This window comes from Oncorhynchus tshawytscha, linkage group LG02 (genome assembly GCF_018296145.1).
Source record: "Oncorhynchus tshawytscha isolate Ot180627B linkage group LG02, Otsh_v2.0, whole genome shotgun sequence".
Taxonomy (NCBI): Eukaryota; Metazoa; Chordata; class Actinopteri; order Salmoniformes; family Salmonidae; genus Oncorhynchus; species Oncorhynchus tshawytscha.
In genome coordinates, this window is record NC_056430.1 from 17211256 (window position 1) to 17235145 (window position 23890).

General features: G+C 43.3%; 1 protein-coding gene across 3 annotated transcripts; it reads right to left on the reverse strand.

Annotated features, from left to right (window-relative positions):
• Positions 1-5595: 5595 nt before the first annotated feature.
• Positions 5596-17350, reverse strand: LOC112220755 (PR domain zinc finger protein 2). 3 transcript variants are annotated; one of them, XM_024382647.2, is made up of 7 exons: positions 17224-17350; positions 16600-16703; positions 16279-16431; positions 15568-15694; positions 12094-12204; positions 7281-11923; positions 7025-7164 (listed from the first exon to the last, which is right to left on the reverse strand). In XM_024382647.2, exons 1-7 carry the CDS (start codon positions 17336-17338, stop codon positions 7147-7149), a joined length of 5271 nt encoding a protein of 1756 aa, XP_024238415.1. In that variant the 5' UTR covers positions 17339-17350; the 3' UTR covers positions 7025-7146. The 3 variants fall into 3 exon arrangements, with proteins under 3 accessions (XP_024238407.1, XP_024238400.1, XP_024238415.1); XM_024382639.1 differs by lacking the exons at positions 15568-15694; positions 16279-16431; positions 16600-16703; positions 17224-17350 and adding an exon at positions 14862-15076 and having other exon boundaries at positions 5596-7164; XM_024382632.2 differs by lacking the exons at positions 15568-15694; positions 16279-16431; positions 16600-16703; positions 17224-17350 and adding an exon at positions 13780-14823 and having other exon boundaries at positions 5596-7164.
• Positions 17351-23890: the final 6540 nt, after the last annotated feature.

A 23890-nucleotide genomic window follows, 5' to 3' on the forward strand; every position in this document is an offset into this window, starting at 1 on the left:
GAACCAAGCCATGCGGTCAAAGGAATTGTCTGTAGCGCTCCAAGACAGGATTGTGTCGAGGCACAGATCTGGGGAAGGGTACCAAAAAAGTTCTGCAGCATTGATGATCCCCAAGAACACAGTGGCCTCCATCATTCTTAAATTGAAGAAGTTTGGAACCACCAAGACTCTTCCTAGAGCTGGCCGCCCGGCAAAACTGAGCAATCGGGAGAGAAGGGCCTTGGTCAGGGAGGTGATCAAGAGCCCGATGGTCACTCTGACAGTGCTCCAGAGTTCCTCTGTGGAGATGGGAGAAACTTCCAGAAGGACAACCAGCTCTGCAGCACTTCACCAATCAGGCCTTTATGGTAAAAGGCACGTGATAGCCAGCTTGGACCTTGCCAATAGGCACCTAAAGACTCGCAGACCATGAGAAACAAGATTCTCTGGTCTGATGAAACCAAGATTGAATTCTTTGGCCTGAATGCCAAGCGTCACGTATGGAGGAAACCTTGCACCATCCCTAAGGTGAAGCATGGTGGTGGCAGCATCATGCTGTGGGGATGTTTTTCAGATGCAGGTACAGGAAGACTAGTCAGGGTCGAAGGAAAGATGAACGGAGCAAAGTACAGATCGATCCTTGATGAAGTCCTGAGCGCCCGGGAGCAGGTTCTCAGACTGGGGCGAAGGTTCACCTTCTGACAGCACAACGACCCTAAGCACACAGCCAAGATAACGCAGAAATGGCTTTGGGACAAGTCTCTGAATGTCCTTGAGTGGCCCAGCCTCAGCTCGGACTTGAACCCAATCAAACATCTCTGTAGAGACCTGAAAATAGCTGTGCAGCGACGCTCCCCATCCAACCTGACAGAGCTTGAGGATCTACAGAGAAGAATGGGAGAAACTCCCCAAATACAGGTTTGCCAAGCTTGCAGCGTCATACTCAAGAAGACCCAAGGCTGTAATCGCTGCCAAAGGTGCGTCAACAAAGTACTGAGTAAAGGGTCTGAATACTTGTGTACATTTATTTGTTTTATGTGCAAAAAGTTATAAAAACATTTTTTTGGGGTATTGTGTGTAGATTGATCAGGGGAAAAAACATTTTAATCCATTTGAGAATAAGGCTGTAAAGTAATAAAATGTGGAAAAGTCAAGGGGTCTGAATACTTTTTGAATGCACTGTACAGTACAATTGGTATTTGAAGCACAGGTTTTCTAAACATTGTGTAATTTCATAGCATATGGTTAACATTAATATTGCACGTTAAAGCTTTTACCTCAGTAGTCAAAACTATTTGACCTCTGTTTAAAATTGATGTTGTGTTTATGTTTTAGCATCAGCCTCAGACGTCTCAAGGTCACTGTGTCCTGGCCATCAACCAGACTTTCTGATTAGGTCACTTTCTGTCCTGGTCAGGCTGTATTGGAACAAAGATAGCGATGCCAGTATCAGATAATACCTGATGCAATTTGTATACAGTGCTCCTAAGTTTAAAGTTCACATACAGTGCCTTGCGAAAGTATTCGGCCCCCTTGAACTTTGCGACCTTTTGCCACATTTCAGGCTTCAAACATAAAGATATAAAACTGTATTTTTTTGTGAAGAATCAACAACAAGTGGGACACAATCATGAAGTGGAACGTCATTTATTGGATATTTCAAACTTTTTTTAACAAATCAAAAACTGGAAAATTGGGCGAATACTTTCGCAAGGCACTGTATTACAGTGAATCTGGAGCAATTTGTGTACCGGTAAGTGAGTGATTTAGGACTAATTTGCATCATGGGTGTTGTTGTCCTTGAGGCCGACTGGAGTGTAAAGGCTCTATTGTTTTTCACACAACAGTCTTTTTGCAAGGTATCACCCACACTGTGATGACTCACAGTGCACTGCTCTCAAAATACACCCAGATCACAGCCCCAGACATGGTCCTCCGACAGTCTATTTCAGGGTTCCACAACTGGCAGCGGTTTTATTTGACCTCCTCAAGTTCACTGAGCAACAAAAATATAATAAAACATTTTAAATGGTTACATTTTCATTGTTGGATGTAAAAACACCAAGAAATCAGCTTCAAGTGATTTTAATTTCAACAAATAATAGAGAGACACGTGATCATAAACAAATGGAAGCAAGATTTATGTTTTATGTTTTATGTAATATTATATCAGTTTGGCCTTCTCAGTTAGTTTGCAGTCTACAAATGATTTCAAATTGTGTTCTGGGCCCCCGACCATCCACTCCACTAAAAATCATCCAGCACTGAATTTTGTTGATGATCCCTGGTCTATATTACATTTTCAGATAATATAATCAAGGCGTATCAAAAGTTATATTACTTTTCCCGAAGTACATTATATACTGTATATACACTGAGTGTAAAAAAACATTAAGGCCACCTGTTCTTTCCATGACATAGACTGACCAGATGAATCCAGGTGAAAGCTATGATCCTTTATTGATTTCACTTGTTAAATCCATTTCAATCAGTGTAGATGAAGGGGAGGATATTGATTAAATCATTATTTTTAAGCCTTGAGACATGGATTGTGTATATGTACCATTCGACAAAAGATTTAAGTGCATTTGAACAGGGTATGGTGGTTGGTGTCAGGCGCACCGCACCGGTTTGTGTTAAGAACTGCAACATTGCTGGGTTTTTCCCTCAACAGTTCCGTGTTTCAAAAATGCCAGCATCCCTGTGGAACACTTTTGACACCTTGTAGAGTCCTTGAGGGGAAATGGGGGGTTGTACACTCAGTGTATACTTAGGGAAAAGTAAAATCACTTTAATAAGCCAACTTTCTAAAAGAAGAGAGCCTTTCAGTTTGGCAGAAACATACCAATGCCAATATAGGATAGCTTCATCGACCACCCAGAATATCACATTACTGTATGTACTCTGTCAAGTGTAGACTAGGAAATTAATAAAAAAACGGAGCTTTTGGCATTCTGAGCACAGCCCGATTCCAGCAGCTATTCCTCAGGTAGTATTCTGGCTCTACAGGAAAAAATAAATCATGATGATTGACTAGAGCCGCAGCATCACAGCAAGATAATTAATCTATGGGGGGCTGATCATGCTTCAGACTTTTATTTTTTAAATAACAAATTAATATCTATTCTTTGGCATGTCGAGAAGACAATGCAGGATACAGGATTGGAGCCCCTGTCTGTCATATTGCAGGTAATGTTTTCAGGTCAGATGAAAGACATTCAGTCAGTCACGTTCTGAAGACACATTCCCCTTGGGATGACCTCTCTCCCATCATACTCAAGTACATTGTCATCAATGCGCTTGTCATTCTGTAGTCTAACCTATACATAATCAGTATGCGTTTATGAAATCAACTACATTGCAATCAGACTGTGCATAGTGACTGATGGACAAATCTCTGTGCATCCCAAATAGGACTCAATACTCACCACCATGGCCCAGTTTTTCATAAATTATCTGGATTTCACCTATCGGAAAGGATGAAATGCATAGAAATAAAATGAATAGAACTGACAAATAATTTACTTTCATGTGGAATCCTGTTGTATAGATTTTCTTTCTATGCATTTAATTCTATCCAATAGCCAAAATCCATATAGATGACTTAAAAAAAAAACTTGTACCAGGTAATCAAGATGAGCTCACCTTGCCAAAACAGATGCCTGAATGTACAGTACAATGACTCTGCAATGGAATCACAACTAAAAAGGACCTAACCAAAAACATTAAATCATACATGGCAGCGTACACAGACGCCAAATTGAAAAAGAATGTAATATGTAAATTAGAACAATATGTTTTACATAATGAGGTCAACAGGTATATTTTTCTTTGTTCATTAATCTTCAACAATACACTGAGTGTTCAAAACATTAGGAACACCTACTCTTTCCATGGCATATACTGACCAGGTGAAAGCTATAATCCCTTATTGTTTTGACTTGTTAAATCCACTTCAATCAGTGTAGATGAAGAGGAGGAGACAGGTTAAAGGATTTTTTAGCCTCGACAATTGAGAAATGGATTGTGTGTGTGTTATTCAGAGGGTGAATGGGCAACACAAAAGATGTAAGTGCCTTTGAACGGGGTATGTTATTAGGTGCCAGGCATATCAGTTTGATTGTCAAACACTGCAACACTGCTGGGTTTTTCATGCTCAACAGTTTCCCTTATGTATCAATAATGGTCCACCACCCAAAGGACATCCAGCTGACTTGACACAACTGTGGGAAGCATTGGAGTCAACATGGGCCAGCATCCCTGTGGAATGCTTGACACCTTGTAGAATCCATGCCCCTGATGAATTGAGGCTGTTCTGAGGGAAAAGCAGTTGCAACTCAATATTAGTGAGTTGTTCCTAATGTTTTGTACACTCAGAGTATATTAGAAGATTCTCCATTAATTTAACTCAAGAGAATTCTCAAGAATATTGATGCAGGAAGGCAAACATATAAGATGAAAATGTCATTGTCATAATTTGTTACAGGCCTGCATGTATACTAAGAATATAAATGCAACAATTTCAAGATTTTACTGAGAAGGAAGTCAGTCAATTTAAATGAATGAATTAGGCCCTAATCTATGAATTTCACAACTGGGCAGGGGCGCAGCCATGGTTGAGCATGGGACGGCATAGGCCCACCCACTTGGGAGCCAGGTCCACCCACTGGGGAGCCAGGCACAGACCATCAGAATGAGTTGTTCCCCACAAAAGAGCTTTATTACAGACAGAAATACTCCTCAGCACCGCCCCTCCCCCTCTTCAGATGATGGTGAAGGGTGAAGAAGCCAGATGTGAAAGTCCTGGGCTGGCGTGGTTACGCATGGTCTGCGGTTGGGAGGTAGGTTGGATGTACTACCCAATTCTCTAAACATTGGATGCGGCTTATGGTAGAGAAATTAACAACTCTGGTGGACATTCCTGCAGTCAACATGCCAATTGCAAGCTCCCTCAAAACTTGAGACATTAATGGCATTGTGTTGTGTGACAAAACTGCACATTTGAGAGCGGCTGTTTATTGTCCCCGGCACAAGGTGCACCTGTGTAATGATGCTGTTTAATCAGCTTCTTGAGATGCCACACATGTCAGGTGGACAGGCTATCTTGGAAAAGGAGAAATACTCACTAACAGAGATGTAACTAAATTTGCGCACCAAATTTGAGATAAGCTTTTTGTGCGCATGGAACATTTCTGGGATCTTTAATTTTAGTTTATGATAAATGTGACCAACACTTTAAATGTTGTGTTTATATTTTTGTTCAGTATAGATCACATTAAAGATACGCTACCTCTACAACCACACAACTTTAGGTACAGAAATAACCTGCAATCTATGACCGTGGCATGTTTGCCACGGCAAGGAAAGGAACATTAGAACTGAAGCAATTTTCCAGGCCGTCCTTATTACTGGAACACAGTGGCTACTACTCTCCAGCTGTTCACATCTCCAGACATGATTCCATTTTTCAAACCTTTGAAAATACTTCCAAACATCATCACCTTTTAAGAATCCTCAATAAGATCATTGCTGCTACATATTTCAGATGAATTCACCTGATTACATCATAAAGATGAAATCAAGTCTCAGGACTGTTTCGAAAAGAAAAGAAAAATGCAAATCTATAGGGAGTCTTTAATCAGGAAAATGTTACAGGGAAATATTCCAATGACTACATTTAAATTATTTTTCTGAGGCAACTCCGTTTCAGTCATGTGCAATAGAAATGTCTAAATCCCATTCTTCACATTTAAAACCAAATAACTGAAAGGTCCAAATGCAGTCATTTTTACCTCAATATCAAATCTTTTCAGGGTAACAATTAAGTACCTTACTGTGATTAATTTCAATAAAAATTGAAAAGAGCAATTTATCAAGATTTTTGCTAGGACTGGGAGTGGTCTGGGTTAGTATTTTCAAACAGCTCTTACATTAAAAGAGCATCATAATTGTCACAGTAGTATTCCAACCCCAGCGAGGAAATATCTAGAAAATACAGAAAATCATGTTTGACTGCATTGGTCCTTTAAGGATTCATACTGATCTAATCAAAACAGTTTGGCAGATTTTCTTCTTGAAGTGCTTTCAGACAAGAGGGGGCTACTTATAACACATCAACATGTGAGCCTCTGAAATCCACAATGTCAATCAACTGGATAAGCGGCAGTGTTCCTTAGCTACTCACATTTTCAACGTGAAGAGCAAATCTCATCTTCCCTATCCCTTCTCTGGGAACTAACGGTGTTAAGTGGCATTGTTCTAGTTGTGGCAGGTTTCCCTGCTGGTACTGCTCTGATAAGCAACATGAAGACAAAACATACCAGAGACAACACACGTCTCAACTTTGAGATGAAGGGGTCAACTGTTGTCAGACAACGCATAGAGCACATGCCTGCCACACAACACATTTGCACACACTCTTTTCAGCCAACCTTTCAGACAACCCACTTCTACAGTTGAAAACAGCGGTTTAATCCTAGCTTCCCAAATAAACAAAAAAATAAAAAATAAATGCATAAGAGATATTAGACAATGTATTCTCAATGGAGTATTACATGAAATCAAATGTACATATTCATTTGCAAATTATTTGTATTAATTAAAGTAGGTGCAAGACTTAACATGGGACACAGGCGAGGGACAGGGTTCTGTCTAGTTCTACTGGATAATCAGCACATGCATTAAGAGACTGTTGAATCCTCCAACATCTCAACAACCAAACAAGTAAACCAAAAACACAGCGAAAGAAACACCAGACCAGTTTTGTGAACTGATATAAATGATTGCCATTTGCAATATATCAGATTTTAACCGTAACGGAACCCCAATGTCAATGTTATGGGTCAAGTTATGACTGAAAATATATGACAGACTGTATATATTAATTTACAGTCTGTTAATCGTTTCTTTTTTGTGTTTAAAAAGTCTCAGGCTCATTTCACAGTGAGTGATGGAGAGAAAGGCATCCCTCCTGTCCAGCCAACACAGCATGTGATGTGTAGAGAGCAGAGTCCATGATGTCCTGTAACTGAGCCAGCCCACCTCCAGATCCTCCTGTCCGTCAGAACCTTGGGAAGGCCAGAGGATCTCCTCCGAGGTGAGCCAGCACAGCAACACCCTCCTAGCCAGGGACTTCTTTCTCCTCAGATCGACATGGCTTTACCTGGCTCATTTCAGCAAGGACTCCTGGAAGACGAGACAACGCATCAAGACAGAATATTGTGTAAAGGATTATTTAAAAGTGAGTAGTAACTTGGCATGAACATAGGCTGAGACTGGACACCGTTTGAAAGTAACATTACCTGGGTCTCTTTAGGCCCCTGGCTGGACAGGTCCTCTGTTTTCACCTCCACAGGAGCTACATTGTTGGCTATCTGTAGGCTCCGGGTCACCGGCCCACCAGCTCGCTCCCTCGCTCTCAGAGAGAACCGTTCCCCTTCTTTCTTAGGCGGCACCTGAGACGGCTTCTGTAGGGGCAATTTCACCTCTGCTACCTTCTTAGGCAGCATTTCCTTGCCCGTGCGTTGCTTTGTCTGGGTTGCTGGCAGTGGTGCAGAGTTACTGGGAGTCTCGGAGGGCAACGGGGTGGGGGGTAATGATTGAACTTTGCCTTTTTTACTTTTCATGTTGAGAGAAACTGTGGCAGCAGGGAAAGAGGCTGGCCTCTTCGTACGCACCTGTGTGACAGCAGTCTTTCCTTTACCTGGCCGCAGTGTGGTCTCAGCCTCCGCAGAGCCGGGTCCAGAAGTGCGAGCGCGTGTTTTGCCCAGGGTTTTGGGCACCAGCTCAGCAGTCTCTGGCTGCTGGATCTCAGAGTCTGTGGTTCTCCTTCGAAGGCTCATGTTTTTATCTACAGCTGGTGTTGCCTCTTCTGCTGCTGCTCCCTTTTTGGCCTTTTTAGAGACAGGCTTCATGGGACAGCTGACTGCTATATGTTTACTGAGGCTGGCAGGATAAGTGAACTCCCGACTGCAGTGAGGGCACACATGGACCTCCTGCGGCTCCTCCTCTTTAACCTGGCTAGGGGCCTTAGCAGTAGCAGCAGTCTTATTCCTCTGAGTGATGGCCTTCTGAACCAGCTGGTTCTTCTTCTTACTGAGGGAACTCATCTTGGTTTTGCCAAGCGGTTCTTGGTTGAAGTTCAGCCTCTTGGGTTGGCCCATTCTGCGGAAGGCGTTGTGCCCTGCGTTGGCAGCAGAGGCAGGCGACAGAGCTCCGTTCTGAGGCTTCACTATCTGTCTGAGAGGGATGGGGTTCTTCTTGGGAGTGTACCGCCTCTTATCACTGGCGTTGGCACAGGCTAGTATGTGCTTGTGCAGCTCGGGCATGTTATCAAAGCTCTTGCCGCATTTGGTGCATCGGATGGCAGTGCTGAATGTCTGGGGGATGTTGTGGGTAGTGAAGTTGGTGGCCGAGGCCACTGAGTCTGCAGCCGTGCGGTTGTGGTAGGGGAAGGGGGGTGGCTTGAAACTGGGGTAGTGTTGATTAATGCCCAGGCGTACGTCTGGGCCTTTAGGCTTGCCTCCTTCAGAAGCCATGATCTTTATTGTAGTATAGAGCTCTTCAGTTGGGTCCTCTGGTCCAGCCTCCTCATGCTTCCCGTTAGTATCAGGCTGCTCTTTCTTCACATCAGAGAACCCCTGGGAGGAGGCAGCTTCAGCAGAGGACTCAGGCCCTGTGGTTGAGGGGTTACTCTCCTCTTTGGCCCTGGCTGGGTCTGTGTAGTTCTGTGACCTCAGCTTGCCACTCTCCACCGCTGCGTGTGTGCATGGCTGGCTGGGATGCAGGTCTTTGTGGTGCTGCTGGAGGTTGCAGAGGAAGGCGAACTCCTTGGAGCAGAAGGAGCAGACAAAGATGCGTCCCACACCATGGAGGGCTGTACGGTGCTCCAGCAGGGCAGGGGCATTCCCGAACAGCTGCACACAGAACTCACACCTGTAGGGCCACTCAGCCGCGTGCTCCACGATGTGCCGACTGAGCTCTTTGATGGAGCGGAAGGGATCCTCACACACGTTACACACAAAGCTCTTACTGAAGGGGTCTGGCTCCAATCCCTCCTCCTCCACCACCTCTTCAGAGGGCTTTTCAGCAGCAGCGGCAGATGGAGGTAAAGACCCTGTGGCACCAGGAGGAAGGCCTAAATCAGCCAGCTGATCCATGTGCTGGACCTCCTCTTTAATCACAGTGCTAGAGAGTGATGCTGGGGAGACCACTGACGGAGCTGGGACATCTGATATTCCAACAGGAATGATCGATGAGGCAGTGAGGGGGGATTCTGTTACGGGTGATAAAACAGGGAGTTCAGAGCATTGGGATTTCCCCTGTCCCTCAGTAATAATCGGTTCCAGGTCTGGGTTAATTTGGATATCTAAGAAAATGTGGTTCCCACTCCTAGCAGGTTTAGATTGTGCTGAGGACAGACTCACAGGGACAGCATCAGATACTGAGGGGGACTCTGTAGAGGGGTTTGATAAAGCTTTCCCGATAACGGGATCTGTATTGTGGGTGGGGTCTACTGGCTTAGTGACATCTCCATAACTGTTACTTACCGCAGCTAATATTGTCTCTGCTGTAGTAGAGTTAGATACACAAACTGGCTCGTCCTCACAATGGTCAATGGATCTGGGGGACATTTTAGGGGAGAGGTCAGGGAGAGAGCTGGAAGTGGGGCAGTCTGATGAGGGCATAGAGGGTAGGACAGGGGGAGGTGGAGTTGGAGAGGTCAGGCTGGAGACGCAGGGGGAGGAGGGATTCATAGTGACAGGGGTTAGAGAGGGGGGAGAGGGATCGGCTGATTCAAAGGGCATATTGGAAGAGGGACTGTGAGAAGCTGTGCCTGTACCACTGCTTGCAGTATACTGAGAATCTGGGCTTCCCAGGGCACAAGAGCCCTCCTCTCCTGCTGGGTTTAAGCCAGCGTACTCATTCATCAACACCTTCTCTAGCATACTGGTATTGGGCTTCTTCTTCTTGGTGTGGGGCTGTGTCGGAGCTGGACTTCCCTTGTGTCGGAGCTGGACTTCCCCTTCCCTTGGCTCTGCTGTACTCTTCCGACTCATGCTTAAATCCAGCACTTCCTCCCTGGGCGTCTTGTTGAAGCCGTCACTCCATTTACTGATGCCACTGGAAAGGTCCAAGGGCTGCTGATTACAGGAGTTCCCTCCGGTCCGAGAGGCAGACCAGCTGCACCCGTCCTTCCCGCTGGGACTCAGTGTGTCCCTCTCCTCCTTGCTGGACAGACTCCAGGCAGAGGAAATGCCCAGGCTCTCCAGCTTTGGCACCTTGAGGGTGTACGACGAGACCCCCGCCTCGCTCTTACAGCCATCTGCTTTCAGCGCAGGGCTGAGCTGTGGAGACGAGGGAGGGGAAGCCGTTCTTCTCTTAAACCTGCCTGAGGCTGCAGGCAGAGATGTAACGGAGAGAGGGGGAGCTAATCTGTGGCTGTCTGCTATCAGGGCGATGGTGGGTTTCTGACCGTCTGTCTGAGTCTGGAGGAGCTGTTTGAGCTTAGGAGACAGATAGATAGTTTTCTCCTTTTGAAATGCTAATGAGTCTGAGGACTGAGGGAAGGGACTTTCCACCAACAAGGTAGATGAGGAAGACGTGGAGGAGGAAGAGGCAGAGGAGGACCCATTTTCAGACTCCATTTTAAGACTGGGCATGAGCGGGGGTGTCGACGTTCTCCTTTTCGTCGTGGGCTGGCCGAGGTTGGAGACCTGCTTCACAGCACAGGTCCTGGTGTCCACTTTGAAAGCCTGACTGATCTGATTGGGGCTGATGACCACTGCGTCGAGACCAAACAGTGCTGCAGAACTGGAGTCCACTTCGATCACTTCACAGCCGCTGACTGAACTAGTGGACAGGATCTTGCCGTCGATGTACAGGCTGAGGTTCTCCGAGATATTATTGGATATGTCGACCATGTACTCCTCTCGGTCCCCCTCATCCTCAGTGTCTGCACTGGGCACATAGACAGGGGGTGGGCTGGCACTGGGGGACTGCTCAGGCAGACGCTGCTGCTGCTGTTGCGGGCTCTCCTGCAGCAGCATGCCTTTCCTGCGCACACCCTTGGGCAGTAAGTGGCGCTCGTGGATTCTGCGCTGGTGTCGGCGCATGTTAGTGTGAGTGCCGAAAGCCTTATTACAGTACTTGCAAGGATGAAGCTCTTTTGTCTCTCCATTCTCATCCACGATAAAGGGCTGGTCACTCTCAGCCGCAGGGTCCTTCCTCACAACCTGAGGGCTCTGCATAAGTCCTCCAGGGAGCGGGGACCCCATGACAACGTAGTGGCCAGAGACAGTGGCACAGTCTGGGCTGGAACAGTCAGCCTGCCCCAGAGGACTGAGTAAAGTAGCAGTCCCAGCCAGTGAGCCAGGCCTTTGGCCTTTGTTCTTTGGCCCGTTCTCATGCCTCCGCTCGTGCCGCCGACGTCCCACCTGCGAGCCAAAGGACTTGCCACAGTAACGGCATTTGAACGTGTGCGTTTGCTGGTTTGCAGTGGCATGGATGTGGGTGTGGCGCTCCAAGCCCTGTTTGGTGGAGAAATGGCGCTCGCAGTGCTGGCAGGGATGGGACTCCTCTCCGTGGGGATCACCTTCAAGGTCAGGGTCGAGGTATGGGTCAGCCTCTGGTTCAGGCCTTGGTAGGGATGAGGCAGTCTGAAGGCTCCCAGGCCCCACCTCACCTGGACTGCTATGGCTTAGTGGCAGATCAGGCTGCTCACACCTATCCTCCGACTCAGCTTCAGTAGCAGACCGAGCACTCTGCGACGGCCGCTGCTGCAGATCCCCTGGGTCTTCCTCATCACCCTCCTCATCTTTCTCTCTCATTGCTGCTGAGATGAACTGGGCTTGAGAGAGGCTGTTACTCCCCATGGTGGAGCTCTCCAGAGTCCCCTGTGAAGGCCCTGGAGAAGGAGAGGGTCTCTCGTCCTCCTCATTTGGACCTAAAACCGCAGAGCAACAGAATTTAAAAAGTAACATTTAATTTCAACGTAAAAAAATATTCTGAGAATTTAAAGGGGGAAACCCAACCGAAATGGTTGAAATACATGAATAACATGACTTAACAGACTTCCCAAATTACAAATATCTATTATAAAATGGGGCAACTTACCTTCCTCTGTATCCCACATCTCTGTGACAATAGGTTTGGTTCCGCCTGTTTGTTTGGGCCCACGGAATCCACCCAAACAAGCCTGTCTGGCTCTTTCCAACAGTTTTCTGGCTAAGGTAGAAAGCACACATCAACCAACAAACATTAGCCAAACTCAAATAAATAAATAAAAAATCACACCAAAGCAATACTGGTAAGATGTGGAATGAAGTTTCTTTAAAATGTTGACATTGGACTACTTCTACATAAGTAAATGCACTATCAGAAAGATGTTCAGAGAAGTGAACATCTAGTGGGGAAAGTGTACTAATTGACACCTCAACTCACAACTGTGCTGTGTATTAGTTGGCACTTAAAACTACATGGAATTTCAAACTCATAATATTATATTTGTCTAACACAAAGCAAAGCAATATATACTGTATGACTGCTGAACAGGATCTTAAACAATGTAGGCCAAGTACCACATGTGCTTATGTCATCAATTGTCTTTCGATATTACCATACAGAATGTTTTTTCCCCTTCTAAACAGCTGCAGGATTAAAAGTCAGGCTAACATCCAATACGGTCAAATACAACTTCTGGCCTAAATGAATTTTCACAGCTATGATCAGCCTTCATTCAGAATTTTTCAAGTCATACTAAACACTAAGCTACATAATGAACAAACTGTCATGCGAAGAGACATGGATATTTTTGGAATGGCTGATCAATGTAGTGGTTATGTCCCTAGGCAGGAGACCATTTTGAGTTGATATCAGCCCGCCTCAAGAGACTGGGCTAGCATCCAGTCATCACTGGAGTTGCTGTGACAACAAGGTCATCTGGCCTGGCCTACAAAGCCTGATTCATGTCACAGAAACACATGTTGCAGCTCAGTCACCTGTGCCCCTCAAATTGGTTTCAAGTCAGCAAAATAAACAAGTTTGAGTGCTTGAAAACAAGCATTGAAATTGTGCTAGCATTAGTTTTTCTCCAGAAGTTAATTTATTTACATTGAAAGATGATATGGTGTATAGATAGCTCCCACTTGTTGGAAATTTGATGCAGATATGTACATGATTTGTCAAAGAGGGATTGCAACTAAATGACAAGTAGGCTCTCTCAACAGACAATTCTGCATGTTGAGACTTTAACACAACTCACTGATAGTACTCAATAGGCCTTTTAACATGGCAATGTTCTTAGCCCCTGGCTATCCTTAGTCCCAGGCAAAAACTGGTCGTGGGCAAGCTAAGCCTGTGTCCACACAAACAGAGTTGCCTGAAACCAACCGTCACTTTTCTGGAGTAAAATATTCAAATTAGGAGACAATGGAACACTGATTGACTAGCCCTGCAAAGTCGGTGCCACCCTGCTCTGGAGCAAGCCAGCAAGACCACTTTTTTTATGAGTGTGAAAACGCTGGAATTAGAATGCACCGTAGTGAATGAGAGAAAACAGACAGGCCGCGAGCGTCAATGCCGTCATGCACTTCACATTAGAACGCAAGTCTATTTTTCCCCCCGCATCTACATGAAGCAATTCCGGTACAGCGAGCATAAAAAACGCCACAAAAGACCGTTTGTGCATTGTTACGTCTGGAATTGTGACATGTATAAGTTAGTTAGAAAGTGTCTATTTTGGGTTAAGTTTAGCTGCCAGTGACAATAATACATATTTGAAATCAATAACTTTATGCCTACCTTTGTTGGTGCCAAGCACAGACATATAGCCTAGGCAGGCTACGACTGGGAAACTCGAACTCCGTTCAAGAGAGAATACTGTTATGTATAAATAACCAGACTAGCTACATTCTTTAAAAACTGCTAGGGTGTTTTAACTAACGTTACAACGCTCCTGTTCCTGATCCAACATAACAGGCGGCAGGTACGGTGGCTCCCGTAGGACATAATGTGAGTCAAAATGAACACAATTCACAAGGGCTACATAGCAAACATAAATATAACAGTTTATTATGGCTTTTCATGACAATTAAATTGGCATAAACTACTTAGTGCATGTTAATTGACGCTCTACTCGCACGCAAATTAACGTAATCCGTGTGGTTTCAGTTTTGCCCTGGGATAAAAGCTCTTTTAGCCCTGGGCATTGGTGTGAACGTGACTATTTAGTTAACCTTTAACTAGGCAAGAACAAATTCTTATTTTAAAATGACGGCTTACCCCGGACAAACCCTCCCCTCACACAGACGCTGGGCCAATTGTGCACCGCCCTATGAGTCTCCCGATCACTATTCAGTCAATAAATCAGTGCAAATTAAAAACAGACCGGGGTTGAATGCATAGATAGGCCTACACCAAACTTGACAATCATAGACAGTCATTCATATTGAAAGGAAAACACGAGGTCAATTTCAAAGAGAGAAAAAAAGTATGCATTTCATTCTAGCAGGTAATTATAATGCAACTCGATTTTAAGATTTGGTATTGTTGAGAAAGGAAGGGTGGGACTACAGAACTTGTGCAACTACATGCATCCTGGGCCTAGTCTGCAGCACTACATTACCTCAACTTTGCATTGACTTTGGCTGACTAGCTAGCTAGTCGCTACAGTCCCGATGCCAAATGAAAATGGAGCTCACTTACCTGGGAAACATGAACATTTGTCAAAGTATTAGAAACCTATACCGTTCAGCTAAATCGTATTTGTTACGTCGAAAATTATTAAAGGGTGTTTCATTTCAGGGCAGGCATATTCCCAGCGATGGCACAGACAAAATTGATAAACGTACCCAGGTAGCTAACAGCACATGTATGACACATACCTCGAGTAATCTACCATCCCTTTACCACAACGGCAACTGTTTATCAGTTATTTTCTGAACACAAAAACCAGCACTTTGCAGTCTAGCACGCCCGTGCTTGACCTAGCCTGTTAGCTCGCGAGCTAGCTACCCGAGCTGAATTGACAGCAGAGTGAAACAAACCGATCAGACTATGCAATCCCTAACCTGCAAGTCCTGTAACATAACTAGCTATTTGGATACCTCTTAAATATAGGTAAGTAGCAAATGGATCAACGGATCAAATAACGTGGCTCGCAAATAAGTTGCTAGTCTGGAAAGGTCACATCCCAGAAAACTCGGTGGCTGGTTCGTGGTGACGTTTACGTTAGGTAGCTAACTTATTTATCCGACAAGCCAATGTTGACAGTATCGTGCTGTCTGTGTTGTTACATAATAGCTACCAATTTAGCTGCAATCAACCTTTATGAATTAACAGTAACATAAAACTACATTTGAGATAGAAAGTTTGGAAAGGAAAATTACTGCATCTAGTTAGTTACACCTCACTGTACTGTTTGCTAAGCTAGCTAGCTAGCATGCTATCAAGAATTCAACTTCGAATGGGCGTAAGGACAATTTCCTTCGACTTCTGCCACCCACTGCCAGCTATCGTATCGAAGAGCTTGGTAAATACGTACTGCAACATTTAATAGAGAAATTAGAATTTTAGGGGTGTACGCCTTACCTCGCTTTGCCCTGGGTGAATTTTTCTTGTTCAGATTGCTGGCTCTTTCTTCCTCTAATGCAGCTGTTATCTCAGGGTTGTCTTCCCCATTGTACCACACCAGCAACTCTTCCCCGGGTCCTATTGGCTGTTACAAGAAAAGAGGAGAATGGGAACAAATCAGAGACAGGTTTGCTGAGAGACAGGATGAAATACTTGGGCTCTTGTTGTGCCTGTCAAGTCCAACAAGAATGTTAGGTCCTGACATTTCAGTAGCTGTAGATGGCAAACTATGTAATTCCTTTATAAATGGTTTATTATACCCAAGTATAGCAGAGACAGCATAATACAAATTTGTATTTTGCATGAATTATTTTAAAAAGTTTACCACAATTCTCTCATTTGGCTTCAATGAGAATAACCCCCATACTAGCCAGCAGATCCGACCGCTTGCTTACATCTGCACTAGGGTCGGACAGAATCCCTGTGTAGATTATGACGCTGCGGAGCCAGCGTGAGATATGGCTCGGGAAAACGTACCTCAATCCAGGAATGAGAAATGCGTTGTACTACAAATTGGCACATTATCCCAACTGTTACACAGAGAAGATTGAATGCTAAATAGCCAGTACTCTTGCATTCACATGCCTAAATAGCAAACCATCACTCTGCTTTAATGCTCAAATGTTTAGAGAATAATATTTTACCAGTGAGACTTCATGTCTGAATTACCCGTAACACTTTGTAGTAAATGGCTCGGTTGATCTCCATGGGGAAAAGGTTCTGTTCTTGAGTGGAGTGTGCCCAGTTTACATACCGTAGCCAGTTCCCCTTCATGGGGTCTGTAGCATCCACACACATCCAGCCCCTGGCTGGAAAATACACCTACAGAGGACAGATTGGTTATCTGGATGATAATCTTTAAAATGTTATGAAAATGGATAACAGCATATATAATATGGAGGGTGTGCTGTGCCTGTGATGTTTACAACCTAGATGTCTGTGAAGGTACTGTAGATCTTTGAGGCTATTGCTCTATCCTCTGCTGCTCACCTCCCACATGTAAACATTGCTGGACACCTGGGACCTCTTTTTTCTCTCTCCTACAAACGGGCCGAACCTCTTGCCTTTAGGGATCAGCCTCAAGGCCCATACACCTGGGGAAAAGAGTGGAGGAAAATCCCAAACCAAAACCCCACTGCCTACTAAATGTTGCCTAGGCAACTCCCTGCCATTGGGGGATATCGATCCCAAATCAAATTCATCTTACAAATGCAGATTTTTTAAAAGTTGGCCAGAATTGGACATGCACTACAACATTCACAATTAACCATGCAATATAGCAAAGCTTTCAGACTCTAAAAATGTGTTAAGGTGTGCCGATTCTCTGAGGCATGCCAGAACAGGCTGGAGATGATTCTTTTTCTTGAGGTGAAAGCCTTCATAATGTACTCTGCGTCCACTGCCAGATGTAGTTCTTCCTCTCCCTTTTAGTATCAGGAGCTACACTTATATGAGCTACACTCATGCCACAGTCAGAAACCACAGAGCCGCTCACTGCATATCGTACGGTGCACTGCTAGCGGAATTTTACCACCAGCGAATGATCACTTATCTACAAAACTGAAAAGTGATGTGACGTTAGAACAAACCCAAAGCAGCTCATTTTCAACTCACCAATGCGACTTTGATCAACAGCAGAGCAGCTTAGTCTCATGCTATCGGGCAAGCCCTTCCACACATGGCGCGGAATGTCAGTGAGCTTTTCCTTTGTCCCTCCAGGAACTGCCATAGTCACCTAGAATATAACACACAATTTCATATCTAAAGCAGACCACCACCCTGACCAAAACATAAAACACTCTCACACCAGGAGCACTGTAAAACTGAGAATAAATGCATTGGCTTCTTTTACCTGCTCATGTAAGACTCTGGGTCTGGCACTTTGGGCAGGCTGTGCTCATATTGGATGTAAAGGGGAGGCAGCACAGGAGACATGTATAATTGTGGTCTCAGGATAATAGCATTGAGGCAGACGGCCGATGCCACATATAGCCACATGATAGTGGCTCTGGCAGAGTTACTACTGATTATGAAGGGGATAGCTATCATTACTAGTACTCCACTATAATTAGGATTAACTACCCCTTTATTAACAATACAAGGTGAAATATAAGACACACATGTTGGTGGAATAAAGTTGTCCTTATTACAACAAGCGTATTGAGATAAACTTTTGTTATTGACCAAATACTTATATTCCACCATAATTTGCAAATAAATTCATTAAAAACCCTACAACGTGATTTTCTGGATTTTTTTTCTAATTTTGTCTGTCATAGTTGAAGTGTACCTACGATGAAAATTACAGGCCTCTCTCATCTTTTTTAAGTGGGAGAACTTGCACAATTGGTGGCTGACTAAATACTTTTTTTGCCCCACGGTATGTATATAGGCAGCAGCCTCTAATGTGCTAGTGATGGCTATTTAACAGTGAGATGGCCTGAAATATAATTAGGCATTCTTTTTTTATAATGGCTATTTATTAGCAAATTGTCTGAAAACAATCCAACACAAAATATGTTGCCAAAAATATTGCCTTTTTAATAATCTATCATATATTATAATGCTGCCTTTTATTAGGCTATTGCCTAGATTTACCAGTAATCTTACATAAAATAACAAATAAATCATGTGCTTGGAGTGTTCTGAGATATCAAGCAAGTTTTACAAACAAATAGCTAGAGGGTATCATGTATATTTCTTTTATATTGTTAATCCAATGGCTTGACCGAAAAGTTGAGCGAGATGTTTGATAGAACATCATAGCCAAATTATTTTACAAAATGCATTTTATTGTTATCCTTGTACATCGACGATTCGAATGGTAGCCTATTCCAAACCGATGCAACCATCGACTGTGTGTCTCTGCTTTCCAATGTAGCCACTTTACACGCCAACCGGTTTGATTGGGATACCGGTTTGATTGAGATACCGGTTTGATTGGGATACCGGTTTGATTGAGATACCGGTTTGATTGAGATACCGGTTTGATTGAGAGACCGGTATGATTGAGATACCGGTTTGATTGGGATACCGGTTTGATTGAGATACCGGTTTGATTGATATACCGGTTTGATTGAGAGACCGGTATGATTGATATACCGGTTTGATTGAGATACCGGTATGATTGAGATACCGGTTTGATTGAGATACCGGTTTGATTGAGATACCGGTTTGATTGATATACCGGTATGATTGGGATACCGGTATGATTGGGATACCGGTATGATTGGGATACCGGTATGATTGGGATACCGGTATGATTGGGATACCGGTATGATTGGGATACCGGTATGATTGGGATACCGGTATGATTGGGATACCAGTGTTCACATATTTGTGCACTTATCTGTTTTAGTTTGATCAGCACTGATTTGTTTTTACCTGCTTTCAATCTGCTGAAAATGGAGGATGGAGGCTTGAGTCGAAAGGCTTTCCAATGACTAACTATTCATTCGTGTTGTGGAGCAGGGAGAGGCAGGCGGCTCGTGCAACTATCGACTGGGCATTGTTCAATTCGGTTTTTTAAAGATTTTTGCAAGGACTCTGTGCAGAATGGACAACAGACTTCTCTTGAAAAATGTATTAATAATTGTTTTCAAGCATCTACGCCCAAGTCACTCAGTAGCCTAACCTCAATTGTCAATTTGTTGACCAATGGTCTTTTCATGTCTCACATCATTATTAAATGGCATATTCAATGGCATTTAGATACAGTACTACAAGAAATTGATGTCCACTAATCAGTCACATTTTTATTCGGCCCATGCCACATGTAAATGTTTAACTGTTATGTTATCATCAGGCAAATAACACTGATAGTTGGTGTCTAAAAAATGTACACAATCATTTGATTACATATATCCTTTAATTTCTTACCCTCAGGATGTGGAAGTATGTAGGTTAAAAATCCTCATAGTATTTTTTAAATATTTATTTCCAGGAGTATTACTTTGTACTTGAAAATAAAGCATGAAAGACTATTACATGAATTACAAGAATGTATTGTGCATTTTCTTTTTTGCTCAATCCAACACACACCTGGGAACCCTGGAAGCCTGCCATGCAGCACCCCTAGAGCTGTTATAGGGCCAAGTGCCAAGCTCAAGGGAACAGAGGCATATTATGGCATCAAGAATCAAATAACATTTTATTGGTCACATACACATATTTAGCAAATGTTATTGCGGGTGTAGCGAAATGCTTGTATTCCTAGCTCCAACAGTGCAGTAGTATCTAACAACTCACAATAATACACACAAATCTAAAAGTAAAAGAATGGAATTAACAAATATATAAATATTAGTTCGAGCAATGTCGGAGGGGAATTGACTAAAATACAGTACAGTATATACATATGAGATGCGCAAAGCAGTATGTAAACATTATTTAAACATGATTAAAGTGACTACTGTTCCATTATTAAAGTGGCCAGTGATTTCAAGTCTATGTATGTAGGGCAGCAGCCTCTAGGGTGCAGGGTTGAGTATAGTGATGGCTATTTAGCAGTCTGATGGCCTTGATATCGAAGCTGTTTTTAAGTCTCTTGGTCCCAGCATTGATGCACCTGTACTGACCTCGCCTTCTGGATGATAGCGGGCTGAACAGGCTGTGGCTCGGGAGGTTGATGTCCTTGATGATCTTTTTGGCCTTCGTGTGAATCCTGATGCTGCCTCACGCTAACAGATTTTCCCTTTAGACTATGAATGGAAGTTCTCTTAAAAACACATTGATTTAATAACATGGTATCTCTTTTGTTTTAAAAAATTAAATACATTTAAAATGTGCTACTGCTACAGAGTAACCAGGGAAACCGGTCCTTGTCAAAGTTCCGTTCCAATCATGTTAGTGGCCAGCAGAGGAGGCTGTGTTCATACACAATGTAGGTGATTATATAACCCCCCTTTCTTTCTCCCAACAGAAGAGCACAGTCATTCCAATAAATGTTTACCAAGTCTCAAGCCCAAGAGTATACAGTTCATTATCCATGGTTAATTGTCATCCTGACCAAACCCGGGCATTGTTAATATATTATATTGAGATTCATGTATCAAAATGACTTTTGAAAAAAATAAAATCACCAAATTTTAACACCCTGTCATGATGAGCACATGTTCAACTTTATTTAAAAAAGTGATTCCATCTCAAGAGGTTAAATTTAAAAAATGACTATAGGAAGTGCCTAATTAAGTGCCAAAAGTAACAGGGTTGGTCATAACAGGGGGAATGGATGCTTGTTGTGTGCAACAGGGAGGGGCAATTGAATGCAGGCTTCCCCAAAAAAAATTGTAAAAAAAAATTCTAGCCTGTCTATCTATTATAATAACAGGGTTGACGTGTTATTCTAGCCTGTCTATCTATAATAACAGGGTTGACGTGTTATTCTAGCCTGTCTATCTATAATAACAGGGTTGACGTGTTATTCTAGCCTGTTTATCTATAATAACAGGGTTGACGTGTTATTCTAGCCTGTCTATCTATAATAACAGGGTTGACGTGTTATTCTAGCCTGCCTGTCTATCTATAATAACAGGGTTGACGTGTTATTCTAGCCTGTCTGTCTATCTATAATAACAGGGTTGACGTGTTATTCTAGCCTGTTTATCTATAATAACAGGGTTGACGTGTTATTCTAGCCTGTCTATCTATAATAACAGGGTTGACGTGTTATTCTAGCCTGCCTGTCTATCTATAATAACAGGGTTGATGTGTTATTCTAGCCTGTCTGTCTATCTATAATAACAGGGTTGACGTGTTATTCTAGCCTGTCTATCTATAATAACAGGGTTGACGTGTTATTCTAGCCTGCCTGTCTATCTATAATAACAGGGTTGACGTGTTATTCTAGCCTGTCTGTCTATCTATAATAACAGGGTTGACGTGTTATTCTAGCCTGTCTATCTATAATAACAGGGTTTACGTGTTATGCTCGACACACACATTTTCCCACAACAAAAGACCAGAAAAAGGATTTTCAAATCCAATATTAGTTAACAATTTCTACTTAAATATCAAAGGGACACAAAAGGGACTAATTTTGTGGAAGACCCAGATAGTGGTTGGTTTGTAAAGCACTTGTTTCAACTGCTTCCCCAATTTCATTGGTCAGTGTAATAAAACACCCAGAGCTGACTCCTCCCATCTTCCATAAGACTTCACCCTCAAGAGAGCATAAACTCCACCCTCAACTACCAGGTCATCGACTCAGCTGTCAGCAGTACTCCAGCTCTGAGAGGGGCATTCCCCCCTTGACAGCAACTTCTCATGCCTTCTCACTCAGGATGTCCATCATTGACCCTCATGCACACATGTATACAGCTTGGCCATAGGAGCTCTTTAAAGGGCCTCATATAGAACATCCCGTTCTCTCATCAACATAAATATTGTGTGTGAGCACTGAGCAGTGCACATACTGTTGGCATACTGTTCCTGCAACATGCCTCTGTGTGGGTGACACAGGACTTTCCTCTCTTGTAAAAAAAAAAAAAAAACTTGAGAGGTATTGATGTACCTTACAAATCCAGCCTTGCCACTGACTTGAACATGTGTAGTATGATGTTTTGTGGTCTATTCAGTATGGTGAATCGACCACTGGAGATAGGTTCAAAAGAACACCAGTCAGTGATTATTTATTCAATAACTTGCCTTTTACAATTGAATTGGAACTTGAAGACAAGTGCAAAAGTAATTGTGTTTAGATTCATAGACAAGATTTTACGCTAGCACATCATTAAGGGGTTCTTACATCTATTACATAGTAGTTATATATTTACACTGTATCAAGTTTTGAAATGAATTGCAATACATAATTATATAGTAATAACATGTAATTGGTGGTAATTGCAGTCTGTAATTACAGAGGTGTAACAATGAAGGCTTGTTACAATGCTTGTTACAAATGGGCAAGTTTAGTTGCTACTCAGCTGCATCCGATTCAGTAATAACTATCACAAGGTTGGAATCTCTTGTGGACAGATATGCTGGGTGTCCCGGGATTACATAGGCTCTAATTACCTACCTTTGAATGTACACTCTTCAAAATGTCCACTCAATGTCGTTGCTAGTACTTGGTTGAGTTTACAAAAACAGATCAGATGTGGGTCAACCTCACTGACTGGGGTCTACCATACGGGTGTCATCCTCGAGTGGGAGGATAAACACACTAGTACACCACAGAGTATGTGTACTATCTACATAGTACAACGAAATTACTACGTGTTACACTTCATTTTCCAGCTTAATATTGTGTATCTTGAGGGGTACTTACATACTTAATGTGTACATCTGCTGCAGCTTCAATTGGAACAATCAGGACAGCTTCTGCTGGGGCAGCTTCTTCTGCTTGCTTTAGTGCAGCTTCCACTGGAGCTATCAGGATGGTGTCCTCTGGTGCAGCTTCTTCAGGAACATATTTTACTGGGGCTGGTTCCTCTTGGTAATGTTCTACGGGGAGAATTATTTCAGGTTTTACAGAGGCAACTATGTCAGGTTCTACAGGGGCAACTGGGTCAGGTACAAGGACTACTGGGACAGATTCCTCAGGGGTGATGGCAGGTCCTTCAGCAGCAGGTTCCTCACGGGCAGGTTCTCCAGAGGCAAGTTCCTCTGGGACAACTGGAACAGGTTCTACAGGGGCAATAAGGGGGGTTAATAGCCTCAGCGATAACAAAACAGCAAGTTCTTTGGTTTGGCCTTTCCAATAGGTTCAGGAGATTAATAAGTGAAAATAACATGTACATGTGACTGGCAAAATAAAGGAAACTTCAACATGAAGCGTCTTAGTGTCTGGAACTCTATTGGAGTGATGCAACACCATTCTTCCACAAGAAATCCTGTGTTTTGTTGGTGGTGGTTGAAAACGCCGTCTCAGACGCACACTCCAGAATTTCCCATAAGTGTTCAATTGAGTTTAGATCTGGTGACTGACCCACACATACACTTTAAACCCCATATGCTTGTTTGAGACCCTTCCTTCAAAGTCACTGAGATTTCATCTTCTAGCCATGGTAGCCAACATTTTTATACATCACCCTAAGCATGATGGGATGCTAATTGCTTAATTTACTCTGGAACCACACCTGTGTGGAAGTATCTGCTTTCAAAAAACGTTGTATCTCTGATTTACTCAAGTGTTTCCTTTATTTGGTCATTTACCTGTATATTGCAGCATAAAGAAAGTCATTATTCTTAGAGTGTTTGTCCCATGCTGTCCAAACACAGATGTATGGTGTGGATGTAGGATTAGCTTCCCTCAATGCAGGGGAAATGGGAGGAGTGTGGA

What these genes read in the sequence shown, in the direction of transcription:
- LOC112220755 (XM_024382647.2), bottom strand. Translation starts at nt 17,338, where the DNA reads ATGGCAGTTCCTGGAGGGACAAAGGAAAAGCTCACTGACATTCCGCGC. An exon ending in TTTACTACAAAGTGTTACGG is followed by an intron (nt 15,695 to 16,278) that starts GTAATTCAGACA and finishes TTCTTGTAACAG; the next exon opens with CCAATAGGACCCGGGGAAGA. An exon ending in GATGTGGGATACAGAGGAAG is followed by an intron (nt 11,924 to 12,093) that starts GTAAGTTGCCCC and finishes CTGCGGTTTTAG; the next exon opens with GTCCAAATGAGGAGGACGAG.